The sequence below is a fragment of the Chroicocephalus ridibundus genome, chromosome 1, assembly GCF_963924245.1.
Source record: "Chroicocephalus ridibundus chromosome 1, bChrRid1.1, whole genome shotgun sequence".
In the NCBI taxonomy this organism is placed as follows: Eukaryota; Metazoa; Chordata; class Aves; order Charadriiformes; family Laridae; genus Chroicocephalus; species Chroicocephalus ridibundus.
Genome location: NC_086284.1, coordinates 177300673 through 177319824, shown reverse-complemented (window position 1 = coordinate 177319824; position 19152 = coordinate 177300673). Strand labels below are relative to the sequence as shown.

Below are 19152 nucleotides of genomic sequence, written 5' to 3'. Positions count from 1 at the left end.
GGAGGCTGTGCAACGGTGGCTCAGGTGAAAATGAGCCCAAGAGAGAAACCCCAACCAGCAGTGACACAGCCGGCAGAGGGGAGGTCTGTGTTAACTCTGTTTTGCTCATATTCTGTTTCATTTTGATTCAGGAGGGGAATGGGCAGGTTAACAGAGGAGCTATTTTCATTTTAGTATTTATACAGATGAAACCTGACATTCGAGTTTGAAGGCCTTTGGGATCTCCCTGAGGTACTTCCTTCAAGGAGACATCTCAGCAGGTCCGCTTCCTCGCTCTGGCTGCCTCACCATCCCGTTTCACCCGGAAACTCCCCTGCCTTGCTTTCTCACCCATGTGTCTCGAGAGATGAGGGGCGGAGGAGCTGATGAGACTGAGCAGTGAGGAGCTGGGGGAGAAAGGGAGCAAAACACATTGGAAAGAAGGAGAGAGAGATAGCAACAGAGACAGAAATAGTTCTGCTCTCCAGAAAGAAGATGTGCTGTTGGGTAGATGTGTTTTACCATGACAGAGAGCCTATCACATATCCTAAAAGGTGAATTAATACCAGCAATACTAAACATAAATGACCTGCAAATTCCAACGGCAGGTGTGGGTTCGCCTTCAGGTAAATATTTTAGTCACGTTACGCATTTTGACTTCCAGCTTTCAGGGCATACAGTAGGCACATCAGGTTCTCAAGCAGCCCAAGCACCTCGGCTAAATTTGTAGCCATATCCAGCATTACTGCTAAATTCAATGTCTGTTTATTTGCAAAGACTGGAATGTTCAGTCATCCAAAGTTTGCATAATTTTGCATGATAATGTCTAACAAAGAAGCTACAGGCAGGAGTATATTCAATGAGTGAAGCCAATCTGATCAGTGCACTTTCACAGACTGTTTTGCGTGTGGGGAACTTTCACTGTCAAAACACACATCTCTTAGCTCAGTTAAAGCTTCAGTAACTTCCATAAACTATTCATGGAGATAGCGTTAAGCAACTGCACACGCTCAAAAGATGGGGGGCGGGGGGGGATGCCAGCATGAGAGTATTCATTAATATCTGTAGTAATGGTTCCTTCTAGTGATAGGTCAAAGGTGATGGGTTAAAGGTAGACTCATTAACCTGAATCACATAAAAAATCTGTCATAGATGTAAGGAAGTGAAAATAATGTTTTGCAAACATGCTATTAAAGCAAGACATCATACATAAGAGTGTTTGGGGTAGAAATGTAGCTGTATAAGCCCAGTAGGCTTATTTAAATACTAGCCTAGAAGGCTAGTATTTAAATCAACTGTATTTGTATGTATTTGCAGTTTTTCTCTTCCTCTTTTACAAGGTATTTTTCCATATATCAGCATTTCCTTTTCTTTGTATTGATCACCTTTGTATTCCTTCTGCTGTGAATAGTGGTATCTATTATCTGGATCCTTGCTCTCTGTACATTTTCTTTAAGTAACTTCTAATGAAAGTCAAATTGATTCCCAGAACGCGGCCCCTGGGGAGTTTCTATACAGAAAGTCTGAATATGGCTACATATGGGTTTTGCTTTCTGATTAGAAACTGAGTGCAAAAAGCCAAGATAAAACTATGGTTTAGTAAATGAAAACTGCCAGTGCGCTCATGTTCAGGCTACCAGAGCTTTAGGTTAATGCAGTGTGCTTCACATCTTCACTATTTGGCAGTCGCAGCTTCCTGTTAAGTATCATGCCCCCTGTGAAACATAGATTATTAATATTTATTTATCACTTCCGACATGCCACAGGCCTCCTTTGCAGAATAATATGGAAGCTGCCATCATCTGATAGTCCGTTGCTGTCACAGTTTAAATGGGGCTGCTTAATTGCTTAATTGGGCGTTGTCAGTGGACAGCATTTTTGGTATGGAAGTCTTCACTTTTTAATTCAGCTCCTCTCTTCAGTTCTTCCTTGACCTTCCCTCTCTTTGGGTTCGAAGTTAATAAAGTTTCCTCTGACGTTGCACACAGAAAGGGAAGAAAATTATTAGGATGAAGGATTTTATTCTATTTTACAGACTGTAGCATTTCGATGCTGTTACACGTTTTGTGACTTCTCTGTTACTGTCTTCCTCTGGAGTCAAATGTCCTCCAAGGCATCTGATAATTTTAGACCATCTAACTGGAATGTCAGTTTTAGACCCAAGGCCTGTACCTCTCCAAGCATTTTGTGTAGGGCCAAGTAAGGATATCTTTGTATAAAGGACATAATTTGTAGCTCATCCTTTCCTTTGAATCTAGCATATTCAGTGGAACAAGATTTAATGACAGGTTGGGACACCAGCTATAGTTAGTGCAGCACAGTAGAAGCAGATGAGTGGAGTGAAGCAGGCAGTCCTGAGGACCCAGACCCACACTGCAAACTTCGTGGGGATGATGCTTCGATTTAGGTTTGCTCCTGTGGGCCAAGTGCCGTTTGCAGTTGGAGCACCATTAGGTGAGCTCTTGGAGCATATACTCCCATTTGGCCCGCCCAGATCGCTGCGTAACATGAGTCCAAGCACAGGATATGGGTATGTTCTGGAGATCTGCTTCATAAATGCACTCCTAAGCCTAAACTAAAATGATAATATAAGCACACCGCAGCTGCTGTATTTGTGAAATGCTACAAATGCACCAAATGACCCACAGTGGGCACACAACCCTGGCTGGCATTTGTGGTAGGAAGCAACAGAGAGGGATGAGAGAGAGCTCACAAATCCTTTAGCTGCATCCATGTCTGACTGGTGTTCAGCATGAGTGAAGGACGCAAAATCGGTACCCAAAACGCCTCTATTATCAACACAATCCTAGAGCTTACTCTTTTCAGTGCCCTGCTATTGCTCGTAAGCGAGCCATGTGTTTCATTTTCTGTACACTCTCCTTTTACAGATAGGCTTCATTCCTGCATTTCTGAGTAAAGTCCTAGAGCATACCCTGTTTGGATTGGATCAAGAAGACTAATGCAAGACCTTATTTACTAACTCGGCTACTCAGCAGATCCCCTCCTATAGATTTGTCTTTAAGAGCCTTGTAGAATCACCGAATCGTGTAGTGATTTGTGAGAGCTTCTTCAAAATAAGTATTCTGAATTTGCCTACAGGGGCAGAACAAAGAAAATAGCACTGAAATACCAGAAAGTTCACACATGTATTATTTGTTCTTAAACCAGTAGCTTTTCATTGATCGCATAGGTAGGTATTGCTTGTTTCAAAGCACCCCCTTGTGCAGGCACTGGGTAAGACAAGTTGCACAAGAAGCTTCTGGCTCAATAACACCTCAATCACTTGGTCAGGTTTGCATTTTTAATGTCACCCACCCTTCTTCGTCTGCCACAGAGGTCTTTTGTTCAATGGATCATGTCTGAAGACCTCCTGAGATTTCAAGTTGTGCTACTAAACCTGATCAAACATTTAATATAGATGGTGGTAGTCTTCAACCTGTTGTCCATTTAAACACTAGAAAAATGAAATTATTTAAAAATTTTGCATATGTGTGGGGAAAGTCCAACAGGAATTAACCAATATAAATCTCCAAAGTGAGCCACTGTGCAAAACCAAGAACACTCATATACTGTCAGTAAGGTTTTTGTAAGTATTATTCAGTTGGTAAAAAAGGCTGAAAAATTAAAGGTTGTAGACTTGAGTCTTCCAAAGTGATTAGTGACTTCGGTCATTTCGTTCTGGCCTGTCCACCTTGAGATAGAAAACTAATTCTTAGAAACTTATCTTTTTCTGGAATTCAAGCTCCTCTGGCAGTGTCATGACTTGGGGAGCACAAATATGAAAATCTTCAAAGTCTTTAGTAATTTTGGAAAATCTGTTCTGTATTGTGTAAAATGATTAGCATTTTAAAATATTTAAATAATGTTTTTGAAAGGAAACAAAAGCTTTGAAGACAATGATTATGTTTCACTTGTCTTAAATCTAACATGCACATCCACTGCCAGCAATGTTTGATTGGGTGATCTCTGTCAATGGCAATGTTCAGATGAGCAATCTCCTTGACAGACATAGTACACTTTTATTGAGAGAAAAATCCATTCCTTTCTGCTTTTTCAGACTTGAATGTTGAAGTTGTTTTGTAAATGTCCAGATTTTGGGTTACCCCAATTTTTCTTCCGTTATTGCTTATGCTTTCTTTAATAAAAAAAGAAGCATGTTTTCTTTGAAGAGATAAATATGGATTTCTGTATAATTCTTGGTGTCTCAGATATTAATTTGATGATCATTTAATTGCATCACAAGAGCTATTGGGTGAAATTAAATTACAAACAGATGAGAGCAGACAATGCATTATAAAAAGAAAAAAAAAAAAGCTGAGGTATCTGCAAGTGTTTCAAATGCTCCCCAAGGCACCCTACATTGTTCATGCTCCAGAGAACCAAGGCAGCAGTGCCAGGATACCACTTTACACAACAGTTTCAGCACAAAGGAACATGACTTCTACTACCTACACAAGCTTTTTCATCCGTAGGATGCATATATCCTACTAACGCCCACATTCCCTGTCTCCTCAGTTCCTTGGTTCTCCCAGCTTACCCGCATTTGATGTGTCCCTCCTCTCTTTCCTCCCACGGTGCCATCCTGCTGGCAGAACCCCACCCCCTATTCTTGCTGCTCCCCATATTCGCTGGCATCATGCTTCAAGCACTGCTGACAAGGCAGCAAAAAATAGCTGATAGATTTGGGCACAGCATTCATTTCATATTGACATAACTCCTGTAGGTTAGCTCAGATATAAAGTATAGCGTTACGTAAATACCGTTTCAGATGCTAAGTGTCTAACAGACCAAGTACACGTGTGAAGTTTAGCGTTTGAGAAGAACACACATTGCGTGTGAAAGGCAATCATTTTACATTGGTGAATGCTGGATGAAAAAAAAAATTAAAAATTTGTAGGCGCGTCAGTTGTGTTACAAAGTGTTACCACACCAGATTTGAAGACAAAATGGAATCATTAATGTATGAAATACAGATTTTAAGTTGTGATAAGTGCAGATCTAATGCAACTTTAGCTGCAGAATTGCTGCTGCTGACGCCATAAAATACATGCCATAAACAGCTGTTAATCTGTTCACTGTTTATCTTTTAACATTCATTTGTTTAGTAATCAGTTCTCATTTGTTCTACATATGGTACAGCTTCCCTTTTATAGCAGCTGCATTTAATGAACAGTTGGAGGCACAAAAGTATTAAGAAATTATTGTTTGACTGTTTTTCTGCATTATTTTTGTATCTGTCACCAAGGGCATTTGAATAAAAGTTAGAAATATGGTCATTAAATTTAAAGTGAGGAAGGTGTAGGTGCTTTGTCCTCTTCCTGAATGGTAATTTGTAGTGGAAGTTCCTGTGACCATGCTTCACACTCTGCTTAGCTCCTTTAAGCAATTAATTTTCTCTATTTATACTGTCCGTTCCCTTCTGTGATTCACTGACGTCAACATGTCAAATTTGATTCACTCTTCAGTTTTGCTCTGTATCATATTAGAGACCTTTAGGTAATGCACTGAGAGAGTATCTTGCAGACCTGATAGACTGAGTGCATTTCGAGATTTTTAGCAAAGGACGGTTTACAAGATTTAAAGTTTCGTCAGGTGTTCTGGTTAAACGTGGGCAGCCGTGTTCATTAAAGCTGATTTGTATGAAGATAGTTCCCTCCTGGAGTACTTGTGTTTAAGTGTCACCTTAAGTTCTTTTTTCCAAAATTCTGATCTTTAACAAGACCATTTTATCATAGTAAGTGTTCTCTGTTATTTATTCATGCTTGAGCCATGTCCAGCATCCTGGACTGAATGAATAAACAGAACATACACTTTTCTTTATAGGAAAGTATAGATGAGAATATAGCTATGTACTGAAACTTCGCTAGCGTTAGGGTGTGATGACAAATAGAACCGATGCCCTTGGATTGGACAGTCCTTTGTCCTTGGTCAGTCTTTACTGGTGACCTTGACCTGCATCTGTTGCGAGGAGCCTGTCAAGTACAGCGGTGGGCAGAGGAGAAGGGCTGTTCACTAAAGCTGACTGCTTGCATCGAACGCCGTTCCGGAAAAGGGAGATTCACAGTCAGTTCCACCCGATTCAGCCACAATGCCAGGTGGGTTGGGGAGATGATTAAAGAAAGAAGCAAGTAATTGCCTAAATGTGCCGAGCATTTTACAGATTTGCACAGTGTAAATATTTTGGACATATCATTTTCAGATGGTGGATTAATCAAAATAGCTGCAAGTGAGTTTGATATGTGTCACCAGACATGTAAATAGATAGATGTGTTAAATTGGCATTGTGTGTGCAAATGCTCAGTTGGGAGAAATATACAAATGATGACAGGATATTTTAAAAAGGATTTCAGGTATTTCTGCGAGGCGTTTTCGTTGAAAAAGGCTTAGCTGTGAGAGAAATGTGCTTGTTTCTAAGTTTAACCCTACTAACAGTTTACCGCCTTCTTTTTGTGTGTGTTTCTTTTTCTCTTCCAGTGCCACCTTGGGCCTTAATAGCCATAGCCATAGTTGCAGTCCTATTAATCCTTACCTGCTGCTTTTGTCTCTGTAAGAAATGCTTGTTCAAAAAGAAGAACAAGAAGAAGGGAAAGGAGAAGGGAGGGAAGAATGCTATTAACATGAAAGATGTTAAAGATTTAGGGAAAACCATGAAAGACCAGGTAAAGTACCTCTCCTTTTCTTGAACTCTTGAGTTGCATTTGAAGATTTCTGTATGATATTTCCACAAAAAGTTCTGCTTTTTGCCTCAGTAGTGGCTCTGTGAAGAGGGGACCGATTGGCAGCGTGTTCTTGGTGGTATCACAAAAGATGAATCTGGTTGTGGCATCACTTTATCAAGCAGTCAGCCAATTTCCCTGCTCTGCTAAAAAAAAAAATGAATGGGCATATATTGACTCATCTGGAAGGGAAAAGTTTATTGAGTGTCTTGGTTGTCCCAAAAATGAAGCAAATGTGCACAATGTTCACTGTCCTTTTTCAAGGCTTCGACCAGGACCTAGTACAGTGTATATCTTTCTAGCAGTGTTTCTGAGCTTACATGATAAACAAAAGTAGCTCTGAACTCTAAATCCCTTTTTATCCCCAAAAGCAAAAGTTCAGCAGAGAAAGAAACAACAGTATAGAAGAAAAAATGAGAAGGATAGAAACAAGGGAAAACAACCAAAAAGGAAGAGCACAGGGGCATTCAACACGATGATGTTGGGAGAATTCATTTTGTAGTACAGAGGAGGAGGTTAAAGATAACAGGCCATACTTGTAACTGTAAGTCAACTGAATAACTTGGAGGAAAAGATTAGCATAATGCCCTTTGAGCAGCATCATTTTCATAAGGGCAGAAAAACTTGTCCTTCAGATCAGCTTCATGCAAGAGAAGCGGAAGGACCTAATCCTCAGGGCCACAGAGCTGATTAATTTATTCCTGAAAAAAAAATAAAGCTTTTTTTAACAGGGTTTTTATATTGTCTGTTCTGGAACAAACTGTTGAGAATAAGCAGAAGAATGGGGAAATAAATGTGAAGTATTCACGTGTCCTCACTGCGTTGCCAGATTTCATAAGCTAAGAAAATAAAGGGCGGTATTTTTCAAACAGAAAGTACTGAAGAGGTTTAGAGAACTGCTTTGCAAAACGTCTTCAGTAGGAACCAATAACTGTAAAGATATTTCATGGTCAAGTCTGTGTTCCAAGACCCCTGGTAAGGTTAAGCCAGAGCAGTCCAGGAGTGCTTATCCAGCCAAAGACAGAGGATAAAACCATGGTCGGGAATGAGCAGTTCCTTCCACAAGTTGGAATCTAGTATATGAAGAAAGCTGGGCTGAAGGCAGGTTGAGTAGAAGTACAAGCCAAAGCTGGAAACCTGAGGACTCTGGACAGCTGATCAGGAACAAGATCCAAGAAGAGAAGTCTAGAGCACAGTAGCTAAGAAGCCCATAGTCAGTCCAGCATAAGTGGTGAGATTCCAATGTACAGTGATGGAGCAGCCACCAATGTGGCTCATCAACCAGTCTTAAGAGTCCTTGAACAAGTTAGCATGCTTCTCCAGGCACATGAGACATGATGGGGGAAGAGCAAAATCAGGAGAGTGGATGAGGAAGCCTTACGAGTCTGATGGCCAAGTGCAACTGGATCACCTGAGTGGAGTCTGAAAAAAGCTCAGATAAGGAGAGGAAAATACTGGATGAGCTTCAAAGGTACAGAGCTATGAGAGCTATTTCCAGTTTCCATTATCAGCCAAGAGGACACCTTTTGTCATAGTTGCTCAGTAGACGGTAGGGCAAGAAAATAACTGAAGATCCAGTTGTTTTATTCCTGTTCATGCTACTAAATTGCAGTAGGCACTACTAAAATCTTGATTCATTAGACAGTAGTTAACAGTTCTAGTCAATACATTGCACCAACAAAATAAGCCTTGGCATGATCTGACACAACCCATTTTAGTTCTCAGAGCAAAAGTACATATTACATGCTTACAGCTAATGAAGTTCACAGCAATTGCCCATCCTAGGTATACTTCTGTGTCTACACGCTAGTAGGCAATGCAAAGCAGATTTCTCTACAGCCATCCCAGATTGCTTTACCGCAACTAACAGAGTCCTTCACAGGTGCAAAGATTGAATGACGGGAGACCCTTGCATCCACATTGCAAGTGGAGCACTTTAGATAGTGTCCTGGTGCACAGCTTCAACCTTGGTTCCACCTGGGGAGAAGATACTTCATGTGCCACACTGGTCGTGCAGACACAAAACAAATTCACAACTGAAAACAACCTCATCAGTACACAAAATCCCTAATGTAGATGCAGCTATTCCAAGGTTAGGAAGATGAGTGAAGCCGAGTTCAAACAACAACAGAGCAGAAATTTTGAGTTCTCCCTTGAAAAAGAATTTATGCTCATTTTGTTTTCTCCATATGATGAATGTGAAACAACCCCCTTTTCTTTAAGCACTTTGATTAAGCATTTGTAGATTTCCTGTATTTGATTTATGGACTTTGTTCTTGGCTATTAATACTAAGTAATTGTGAGATATTTCCCCCTCAGCAATGCATGGAAAATCAGATCGCCAGTTGTTGGGCTACTGCTAGCCAACTTCCTCCCATTGAACCAATAATAATTTGGAAGAACTTTTTGATTATGCTTGTGGAAAAATTCCTTGAGATGTTTGTTATGTTCTACCAATGACAACAAACCGAATACTTTGTTGTAGGACAAATAATGTGCAATTTGTTGATTGATATTTATGTGGAATTTGTTGCATATTGTGTTAAGGCCATTGTTGTATTTACAATATATTATTAAGTGTTTTTAATTATATTCAGTAGGACCGGGACAAATGACCATGGACTCTTGGAAAAAAAATATTTTAAATGCAAAATTGCATTATGTGATTAATATTGAGTTTCATTTCTGTCTTCTTCATGGGAAAAATTGATAAAAAGCTGAATCATGCATATCATGTTTACAAAGAGAGCTCAAACTTTGAAACGTTGCACAGATGGGTATTTTAAGAAGATTCCATTCAAAATATTCTGTATAGTTATTTAAACATACTTTTGCCGAAATATTTTGGGATTTAACCAATATGTTTTGTTTTGCACAGTTAAACCTAAGGAGGGTAGATTCTCACTTGAGAAATGTAAATGTTAGACCTTTAATAACTCTCCAGCCAAGCTTCCTCTTCACTATCTGGGATTTCAAAAACAAGCTACTTAAATTAGCCCCTTAGATTTGTACTTATCAGTCTAAAAGCGTACAGATTTTAAGTCCTTGGCATTCAATAGTTTTTCCCAACTTAATTCCTAATTTGTGAAATCTTAGCTGTCTTTTCCTTTTTTTTTTTTCCAGTATGACTAACTGTTTATTCCGACAGTTTATTCTTGAATTATCAGTGCAAGTTTTAATACACCTAGCTGAACTCAATGCAATGCTAAGTGTAGAATATTTCCGTTACGAGGGTGGAACCACTTTAGGGTCTCTGGCATAAAACAGAAAGGGGAAAAACAAAAATGCCTTTTAGCTCTTCAAAAGAAGCAAATTTTAATGTTAAAAGAAAAGTAATTGAAGATCAAGATGTAAATCTAATGCCATTATAAAGGGCAACATACAATACCAATGTTGTCAAAAATCCAAAAAGCTTAGTTCAGTCATTGTTAGGCCTGAACCTGCAAGTGCTAATTACCTGCTGCCTTCAGCTGGGAGTGCATAATAGCAGTTGATGTGCACTTGGCGTCTTGCAAGATCCTAGTTCCCTAGGCACACAAAACTTGAAAGGGAGTAGCGTTTGGTAAATTCAAAGTATCAGCCTCTGGAAATACAATTTCCATTTTACTCTGGTTTTGTTTGTCAAAGAGAACTTCTGACCTCCACGTACTCATGCTGACCTGCAGATCCGTGCCAAATCATTACAGAGCCATATAGCTTGACATAGTTTAAGATGCTTTTGACATAGAGACTCAGTCAGATCAATAGTCATCCATGATAACTAGATATTACCGAAAGTGGAATAAAATTTTGGTGTCCCTGAGAAGATTTGTGCTTCAAAATGTCCGCTTTCCTGAACACAACTTCTGGTATGATATTTCAAATGAGAAACTGTTTATGAAATAATGGCGATTATGAGCAAATATAGTTGAGGTAAAGTGGGAGAAGTGTTGAAAATAAGCTTAGGGTTTCAGTCCAGAAACTCATTTCCATTGCAGGCAATGCTTACTTTTTCAAGTAGAGCATACAACTCCACCAAGTGCCACTAGGAGGATTAGATTCCTTCTAGGGGAGGCAAACCATTAATTAATGTACTACTGCAAAAAGGTCATTTCTCCGTGGTTTTTACTAATGTTTGTGTGTGGATGTTTTAATTTTTATTTCTTCCTTCTATGTCCTCCTTGTCTATGTTGTGTCTCATGACTGTTCTGGATTGTCACTTGCGGTAGGTTTATTTTGCTCTTTGGACGCACCTAGTCTAAAGCTCTGATACATATAGTCTTCTGACAGCTCTGGCTCCTCAGCTGAGATTTATATGTAGTAGCTTTGATACACACATCAAGAGGCTGAACTAAATTGATTGAGTATTTTTTTGGTTGGGTATATATTTGGGGGGAGGCTAGAGGAAGGCAAAAAAAAGGGGTTGTCATTCTTTTGGTAGTTAAACTATTAAGTCAAACTGTACTAGAAAGCTCAAGTTTAAAATTGATAGGCGCATACAAATAACTTGCTAATTTTATTTCCTTTTTGTATAAATGTCAGCATATCGAAAGTAGACGAAAGCAGTATGTATTTTTAATGTCTTAGTTTCTAAGTGTTGCTAAAATGATTGGTACCTGATGAAACTTGCTGTGGGCTGTCGCATCATCTCAGTACAGTGCCCACGCTTTAAGTTCTTAATGCTCCGTACAAAACTCTTTTAAGTGCTCTTACTCCAGATTTCTGTTGGTGTTTTTATGAGATCTTCCCATCACAGTTTTCATCTTTATAACTTTCCAGTCTCTGTCATGCCCCTAATTGCTCCCACTACTTTTTTCTTCAGGGAAAAAAAAAAGTCCCCAAACACCCAGGTCCAGAGACACTATAGTAGATGATGATTTATTGGGTCTGAATTTAATGCATTGGTACAAAAAAAATTTTTACTTAAGCTCAGCCTGTAGGCTGAGGAAAGGAATAGACGTAATCATTCCAGTCATGAACAGCAGCACTGAAAAATTACTAAAATTTAGCCCTATTGCTTGGAGAATAATTGTTACGGTGGTCTGAACATTTTATTAGGTCACAAAGCATTTGCAGAGAAGGAGATTTAATAGCTCCGTCCTTTCTCATTGCATCAGGCTAAAACACTGTCACTAGTGAAAGATTTTTGGCTTACAGTGAATGTGTCTTTTAGGTGAAATAGGAGTTTTGGGATCGCGTATGAGTACTACACCCTGGAGTATGAGTAGTATATTCTTAGCTCTGCTACTGACTTACTGTGGCCTTCAGTCAGCCACCTGACTTCTCTGTATGTTTTTTTTTTCTTTACATAGCCCTTTCTTTCACATCAGGGTCATGTACTAACTTAATCAAAATATTCTGATTAATGTTCATGTATTAATAGAGGTGAAGTATCAGGGCATTATAAAGTAATATGATATTGAGAGCTGCAATTGCATCTAACCAAACTTCAACATATAATGGTTTTCTTAGAATATTTCACTTTATGATTTTAGCTGTTGAACAGTAAACACCCTTGCCCTCATGGAGACAAAATACTGCAGGAACAAAATTTTTAATATTAGGTAGCCCCAAAATATTTCAAAAAGTAGTGTGTATTGACGTGGCAGCATGAAGACAATAGCCAAAATGAAGTCGGTAAAATCCACACTGACATCCAGAGAGGCTGGATTTCACTTGAAGGAACCCAAACCTTTATTGCCAGAAATAATCCAAGAGGACCTTTTGAGGGACAGGACCTCAAAAAACCTGGCAGTGGTCTTTTCTTCTGCAGTGATCGCTCATGTGATTGTTTGTTTTCCCAGTTGAATGCCTAGAGAATAGCAAGTGTATTTATTCCATGATGCCACCTGTCTTGGTCTCAGCATGCTGATTCCCGTTTATTGGCGTCTTCAGGCTATGGTGACGCTAATGCTCACCATGGCTTAGACAGTATGTGCTGCAGCGCCACTACAGTGCAGTAAATTAGTCGGAAACAATGGGGAAAAGTCTGTCTTAGAAAACAAGACCAATAACTATACTGTGGCAGCCAAAATGGATTGACTAAGTCCCGTTTGCACATTAATTCAACCTCAGGCTTGACCAGTCATCCTGCTTTTTTACCTGCCTCAGAAACCAACATGCAGGGTGCATTAAACTTCTTGAAAAATGTGAAAATAACATGTTTATGAAGATACAATGTCATAGATGAATGTTTGTGTTCTGCAAGGTTTTCTGCAAAACTCTTTTGTAACTTAGATTTATACTAGACTTCAGAACCTGAAAATATGGAAGCAACAGCTGGGAGCCACAAGGCTGGGCTTATTTCCATATTGTCTCTTCTTTTCAGTCACTCCTAAGAAGACATAGGAGCTTGCTTTGTGTGCTTCCTCAGTTTCTTCTACCTCCTTCGTTTAAAAATACTTTTCCTGTAAAATAGTTCATTTACTTTTTTGGTAACCTATTGTACTGTTAGCATGATATGAAGATATAGATCCTACTCGTTTTATTACAAGTCTCGTTTTCTATACTGGAGGTCTTGCCACTGGAAGCTTCCATTATCAAGGACATTTCTTTCTTGTGTTCTCTTGATTAACAGACCAAATTTTTAATTCTTTATTCGAGACCACAGTCTACAGGTTCTGATGTCTAGGTGGTGTCCAGGAAGTACACAATTATTGCCCAGATTAAGTGATCTGAATCACCCTCTTGAGACATTTACCTGTATCTACTGATTACATGGAGAGCCAAACTCTTATACTAAGTGTCTACAGCTAGTGGGTATGAATAACGTACAACAGGAACAGCAGTTCATATCAATGAGGTATACATTTCAAATCCTATTGGGAATATTTAATTGTTTACTTTTTAAGGAAAGGCATTGATTCTTTACAAGATGATGAATAACAAATATGAATAGCGAAATAACCTTCAAGCATGAGAATACCAGATACTTGATAAAGCCCTATTTAGAGGATGGTCAGAGGGGGATCTTATCTCTTTTTGAGCACCTGAGCGAAAAGAACAGTTCTTTGCCAACTTCTTCTCCATACATCAAAGTGGCACCCAGTAAATCATGTCTGCCTATATTCAGGTTAATTTTCACTGTTAAATAGATGTAGTCCTAATTCTATAGTATGACAAGTTTTTCAAACAGAAATAACTGTAGTACTGGGAGTGGTCCTCCCATGTTGAGGAGCCAGCTCTGCCCCAAAGCGCGCTTCCGTCTGGCCCGCTGCCATTCATTTGGGGAGGATGAAGAACAATTGATTGAGCAGCACGCGCTGGCCAAACAGCCTAAAGCTGCCTCCTACTCACAGCCTGCTGCTTCGCGCAGCCGAGCCCTGCCGTATGGGAAGCGGGGGCAGAGCAGGCTAGCGTACTTGCAAGAGCGCTTGCTTCTTTTTGTTCATGTGCATGGGCCCTGCCTTCAAAGCAGAGCCCTGACCCACGGGGCGAACATCCAAAATAGGCCCCCAAGCTGAGATTGGCCGCATCTTTTTTCAGCACATAAACACTGGCTATGAAAAAAACAGGTTGATTTGGGGGCTTAACCGCTCCAGCTTGGAGGTATGTATTCATATTTTACATTGAACACCTCCAGCATTTGCTGTATTCTTCTATTGCACTAGAATAAGTTGGTATTTTAGTACCCAAGTAATGCAGCGAGCTCTTAAGCCGAACATGATGACCTCATGTCATCGACCTCCTAAAGAAAGAAAGCCCTTTGAATAATCCAACAGACCATTTAAAACCTGGATAACAAGCAAGGAAGTAATGTCAAGGCATCGCATGCTGGACACAGCAGGGTCTTGCTCATTCTGTGCATCGGTGTGGCCCACTGCTGGTGTGTGAAGCCAACACTCTTACAGCAGTAATGGCAAAGTAGATTTCACAATGACCAAAGCCTGGCTCAGCCACTGGAAGCCCATGCGCAACACGCTCTTTAAATTAATTCATGGAGAGAAAGCAGATGCTGAAAGAATGAAATGTTGCCTTTCCTTCTGAGGGACTCTGATAGAGAATGTGCTACAATTGCAGGCTTTTCTGCTTTGTGCTAGGGAATCAGCCAGGAATTTTTAAAGGCTTTTCTTTTCCCCTGGGATAAAAATTGGCCAGGTCAGAATTATGGTGTTTGTGAATGTGAAAGAAATTGATAAGAGGTGCACCACCATTAGTGGAAATGCAGCCATTCCTAGGTGCGGAGGAAAAATTGCCTTTCTGATAAATTCATTGTTGGACATGGCACAGAACATTCTCGCTACAAAACAATATTGTTTTCTTCCATTGAGCTCAGCAGGCATTGCACAAGCCTGAGGACTGGGCATCATTCACACGTTAAAAAAATATCCCCTTCACCATGTGAACAAAAGGAATGATTGATGGGGCAGGAGGAGACGGAACTCGGGACGGCAGCATGCACTGTGCAGCAAATAAACTTACAGGCTGCAGTCAGCGTTATGTTTTCCTTCCTAACGTCTCTGCTTCTTGCTTACTGGCAACTTGTTTCCTTAAAAGTGAGGCCATAGGCCATCCTGTGAATAGAAGGAGCCCTAAAAACAGACCATGAAAGTGTTTCTTTACATATGACAGTGAAAGACACTTTGCTGGCAGTCCTAAATAGCTTGTGGCATGAAGTAGGCAATAACAATGAGACAGGAAGATAACTGAGATCAAAATCAATGATCAAAATACACCTTCATGGGTCTTTGCATCCTCCTGGTGATGCAGACGTGGTTGTGGCCTCTGCCTCGCTGTATAGGAGGCAAGGAAGTACACTTGCTCCCCCAGCAGCTTTGTTACCTGAGTCCTGCGTCCTGCTTTCCTGGAGCTTCTGCACATGTGGAGTCTGGAGGCAACCAGCAGACCAGCTGTGAGAAATCCCTCGCAGACCCTCTCGATTTCTACACATAGTTTTAGGAGGGATTAAATGGAAGTGTGCATAAAGCTGGTTTAATCCCCAAAATCTCTTGTGGTTTGTGGTGGACAGTAATGGGATAAACCCAGTGACAGGGTGCAGGGCTTTTGGTCGAACAGAGCTGGAAGCAAGGGATGTTCACAGTATCAGGAGGGCAGCGTCACCGCAGAGAGGCTTTTGTCAGCTGCGGGGGTGGGAGGGAAGGAAGCCCAGGAAATGTAAAAGCCCACTGCAAGGTGTGGAGTTGCCAGAACTACAATTACAAGCAGTTTTGGTTTTTTCTTTCCTTTTTTTATACAAAAGATGAAACTACAAAAAAATTGAAAATGAAGCATTTTCTTTAACAACACAGAAGAAAAGAGGAGACTGTAAAACCACCCTTAATTATGTTTCGGAAGTGAAGAAACAACCAGCAGATTGAACTGTGGATCCCAGATTGCTGTGATGTAGCCCTGTTTGTTGCAGGAACCACTGCAGAGTAGATGAGCTTGAAAACAACTAACTAAAAAGAAAACCCTAGTGCCATATGTAGATTTATGTCTGCACCCCTGGTTAAAACTAGTTGCACAGGTCATTCAAATTAAATGAGAGGTTGCTTAAAAATTCATTTTGTCTTCCAGGTCTAAGAAACATATATTGTATATTGTGTGGCTCTTAAGGTCCCTAGCACAATGTAACTTCTCCTGCTTGCTGATTTCATTAGATGTGGATGTACATCTTGCAATGGTTGTATTGGATTAACACTTTTTTGCACATTCCCACACCTGCTTACATGGAAGCCTACATTTTTCAGATACTTATACACATGTAAGAGCATATGGAGGTTTCGTTCTTGTGTATTTCTGCATATGTTACGCAGAAATGAAGAAACCACTTGAGTGAACTCCACAGTCATCCCAAGTTAGAAAAAATAAATCTGGTCTCCAGCACAATGTAATAATGCATTTCTATGCTGTGTATTTCACAGAAAAGGCTTTTAAAATGTCATGGAATTAAAAGAAATATTAGGAAAGGAAAGGCTTATATTCCTCTGCGTCTAAATCCAGGCTTTCTGATCACCGTTGTGTCAGTTGAAGAGGCTTGAGGGAAAAGCTGGCTTATAATTAAAAATATTTTATTGTGTATAAAACCAATAAAATATAGCTGCTTATTTTAATTGATTGTAGCAATACAACAGTAATATCCAATATAGTGTGCTATAAATTGAGGGTTGCAGTACTATTCCATTAAATATTGATCTCTCAGAGAATCTCAATACAAAATGAAAATCCCTACGGGGTGTTTCAAGTACTTTGAAGCAATCCAATTCTTCTTCCTCTTTGGAACTCAGCAGCTGCATCAAACATGAGAAACTTCTGTGCTTCCTTTGACTGAGCTCCTTGAAGCACTGGCCTCTCGTTTGAAAGCAAATAAATACCTCTCTTGATGGTAAAAACTAGTATGTACAGACTGCTGTAGAGGTAATACTTTGTCATTTCTTCCCTCCCCCCATGCCGTGACCTTGGCCAAATCCAAACACTGTCTCATTCTTAGTGTCTCTTAGTGCTTCATTGTTTCTGAGTCAAGGTCAAGAAGAATCATATAGCTCTTCATCTGATGGGAGTAACGTGCAATGTTTTCCATCTCTCCTGGGCAATAGCTTTCACCTTCCAATAGGCCTCTCATAACCTGTGGAGAAGAGTTTCCCAGTCGTGCAGTGTTTTCTGCCTGCACTTCAAAACTCCCTTGCAAAACGGACATTAGCTTCTCATTATATTTTCCATAGTTATAGTAAGAACTTTTTCACATTGAGTTACCCACAGCTCTGGCATCTCCCGGATTGATCAGCTATGCAGAAGAGTATATAATTTTTCTAGAGAGAGTATGAATATGTAACTATTGCCTTGATGCAATAATTACAAATTCCTCATACGTGGAAATTAGCATGTAAGTTTCTTTTTGCATCCTCCCTTTTATTCCTGAGGAATGGCTGTAGGATAGTTCCTCTCAAACAAAATCCAGGTCAAAAGTAGGTGGTACAGCAGAAAGTCCAGTACTTATGCCAGAAATAGTGATATATCGGCGCTGTTTATCACTCTTCTATCATGGAGTTCTCTGCTAGGGCACTACTGAGATGATTTAGAGCAGTGGGTCTTGGAGTTAACATCCCACTCTGAGTTACTGCTGCCTGTTGTCTCCAGGCTCAGATAAATGTGATTGCTTTCATTGGACTGAGTCACTTTTTTTTTTTTTTTCCCCTTGATCACAAAACCTCAAGCTTATTTTTAACGCCAACAAAAGCAAGGTGTTTGGCATAATCACACCACCCCGTACCCTGAAAGTCCTGTGTATGGTCCTGCAGGGGCTGTGCCTCAGACTGGCTTTGCTCCAACACTATCTTCTTGCCATTGAACCTGTCACTATTGAAGTGTCACACCTGTTGTTGTACTAATAAAAATGTTGTGCTACAGCCAGGGAGCTCACTAACAGCTCAGCGATTAAAATGTCTCAAAATAATTTTCATTTCGGGCAGGTCAGCCTTTCCAAATAGATATGGTTTAGTTCAAAAAGTATTACTCTTCCAACATCACAGGTGATTCTCATCCACTGTCAAACTTTCCCACCAATCTCATCCAGGAACACTGTAATTTATGTTCCTAGTAAAGAGTCCATCATTCACTAACATTCAGATATTTAACTCTAACCCGGCTCCTCAGCTTGCATAAATCAATGTTGTTGCATTGATTTCAGTTGAGCTATGCCAGCTGAATTTCTAGCTTATTTCAAGAAGTAGAGAAATAATTGCTTAATACTGTGCAGTTTTGAGTCTGACCTTTTGAATTTAGATCTGGCTTCTGAAAAATAACATTTTCTATCTCAGAGATCAATCTTCCCTCGTACCACACCCATGCAACTGTTGATTGACCCCCACTGCCTTCATGGCTGAGTGAGAACGTTAATGCTTTCACGTTCTTTCTTTCACCAACCGCCATCAACCATGAGCACGGCTACTTTTCAGCCTCGCTGTCTCTTTGGATAGAGAGCTCCAGCTGCAACCTGTTGTTTATATATGCTGTAGGTTTCTTCAGGCCGCCTCACATCGTGAAAAAAGAAAGCACATAAAAAAATCTTACTCTTGCACTTAGAAGTCTGTTTCTGCAAGCAGAAGCTCCATATAGAAGGAACCATATAGAAGCCCCCAGATAGGGCTCTTATAGATAAGCATACTGTTGAATATAACATGCAGATAACAAATCCGGATGGATGCTCAGTACTGATTCCTTATTTTCATATTTTCCACAATTTTTCACTATTTGTCTCCTCACTTCTGCCCATTTTTCATTTCTTACTCAGGTAAGAATCTGCTGGAATAAAATCTACATAGTTAGTTATGGTCCATATGGTTTAATAATTGTATGAATTCCCTTTTGCACAGTGCAAATACTTCTGCTTTCTGGTACAGAAAAAAAAAATTGATTACATCATTTAGTATTTTAATTATGTATAAAATCTAAGATAACTGCTGTGTCCTTTAAAAATAGCAGGTTTTATGCAATAGACAAAGCTGTAAGCAGTTCTGTATTTCTTTATTTTTGTATTTCT

At 39.8% G+C, this 19152-nt stretch overlaps 1 protein-coding gene across 3 annotated transcripts in view; it reads left to right on the top strand.

Annotated features, from left to right (window-relative positions):
- SYT1 (synaptotagmin 1) overlaps positions 1 to 19152 on the top strand; it is a 361382-nt gene that overhangs the window by 257823 nt on the left and 84407 nt on the right. For all 3 annotated transcript variants that reach the window (XM_063322878.1, XM_063322876.1, XM_063322877.1), the window contains exon 5: positions 6454 to 6638. In XM_063322878.1, coding sequence (XP_063178948.1) covers positions 6454 to 6638 — 185 coding nt within the window. The remainder of the gene's footprint in view (positions 1 to 6453; positions 6639 to 19152) is intronic.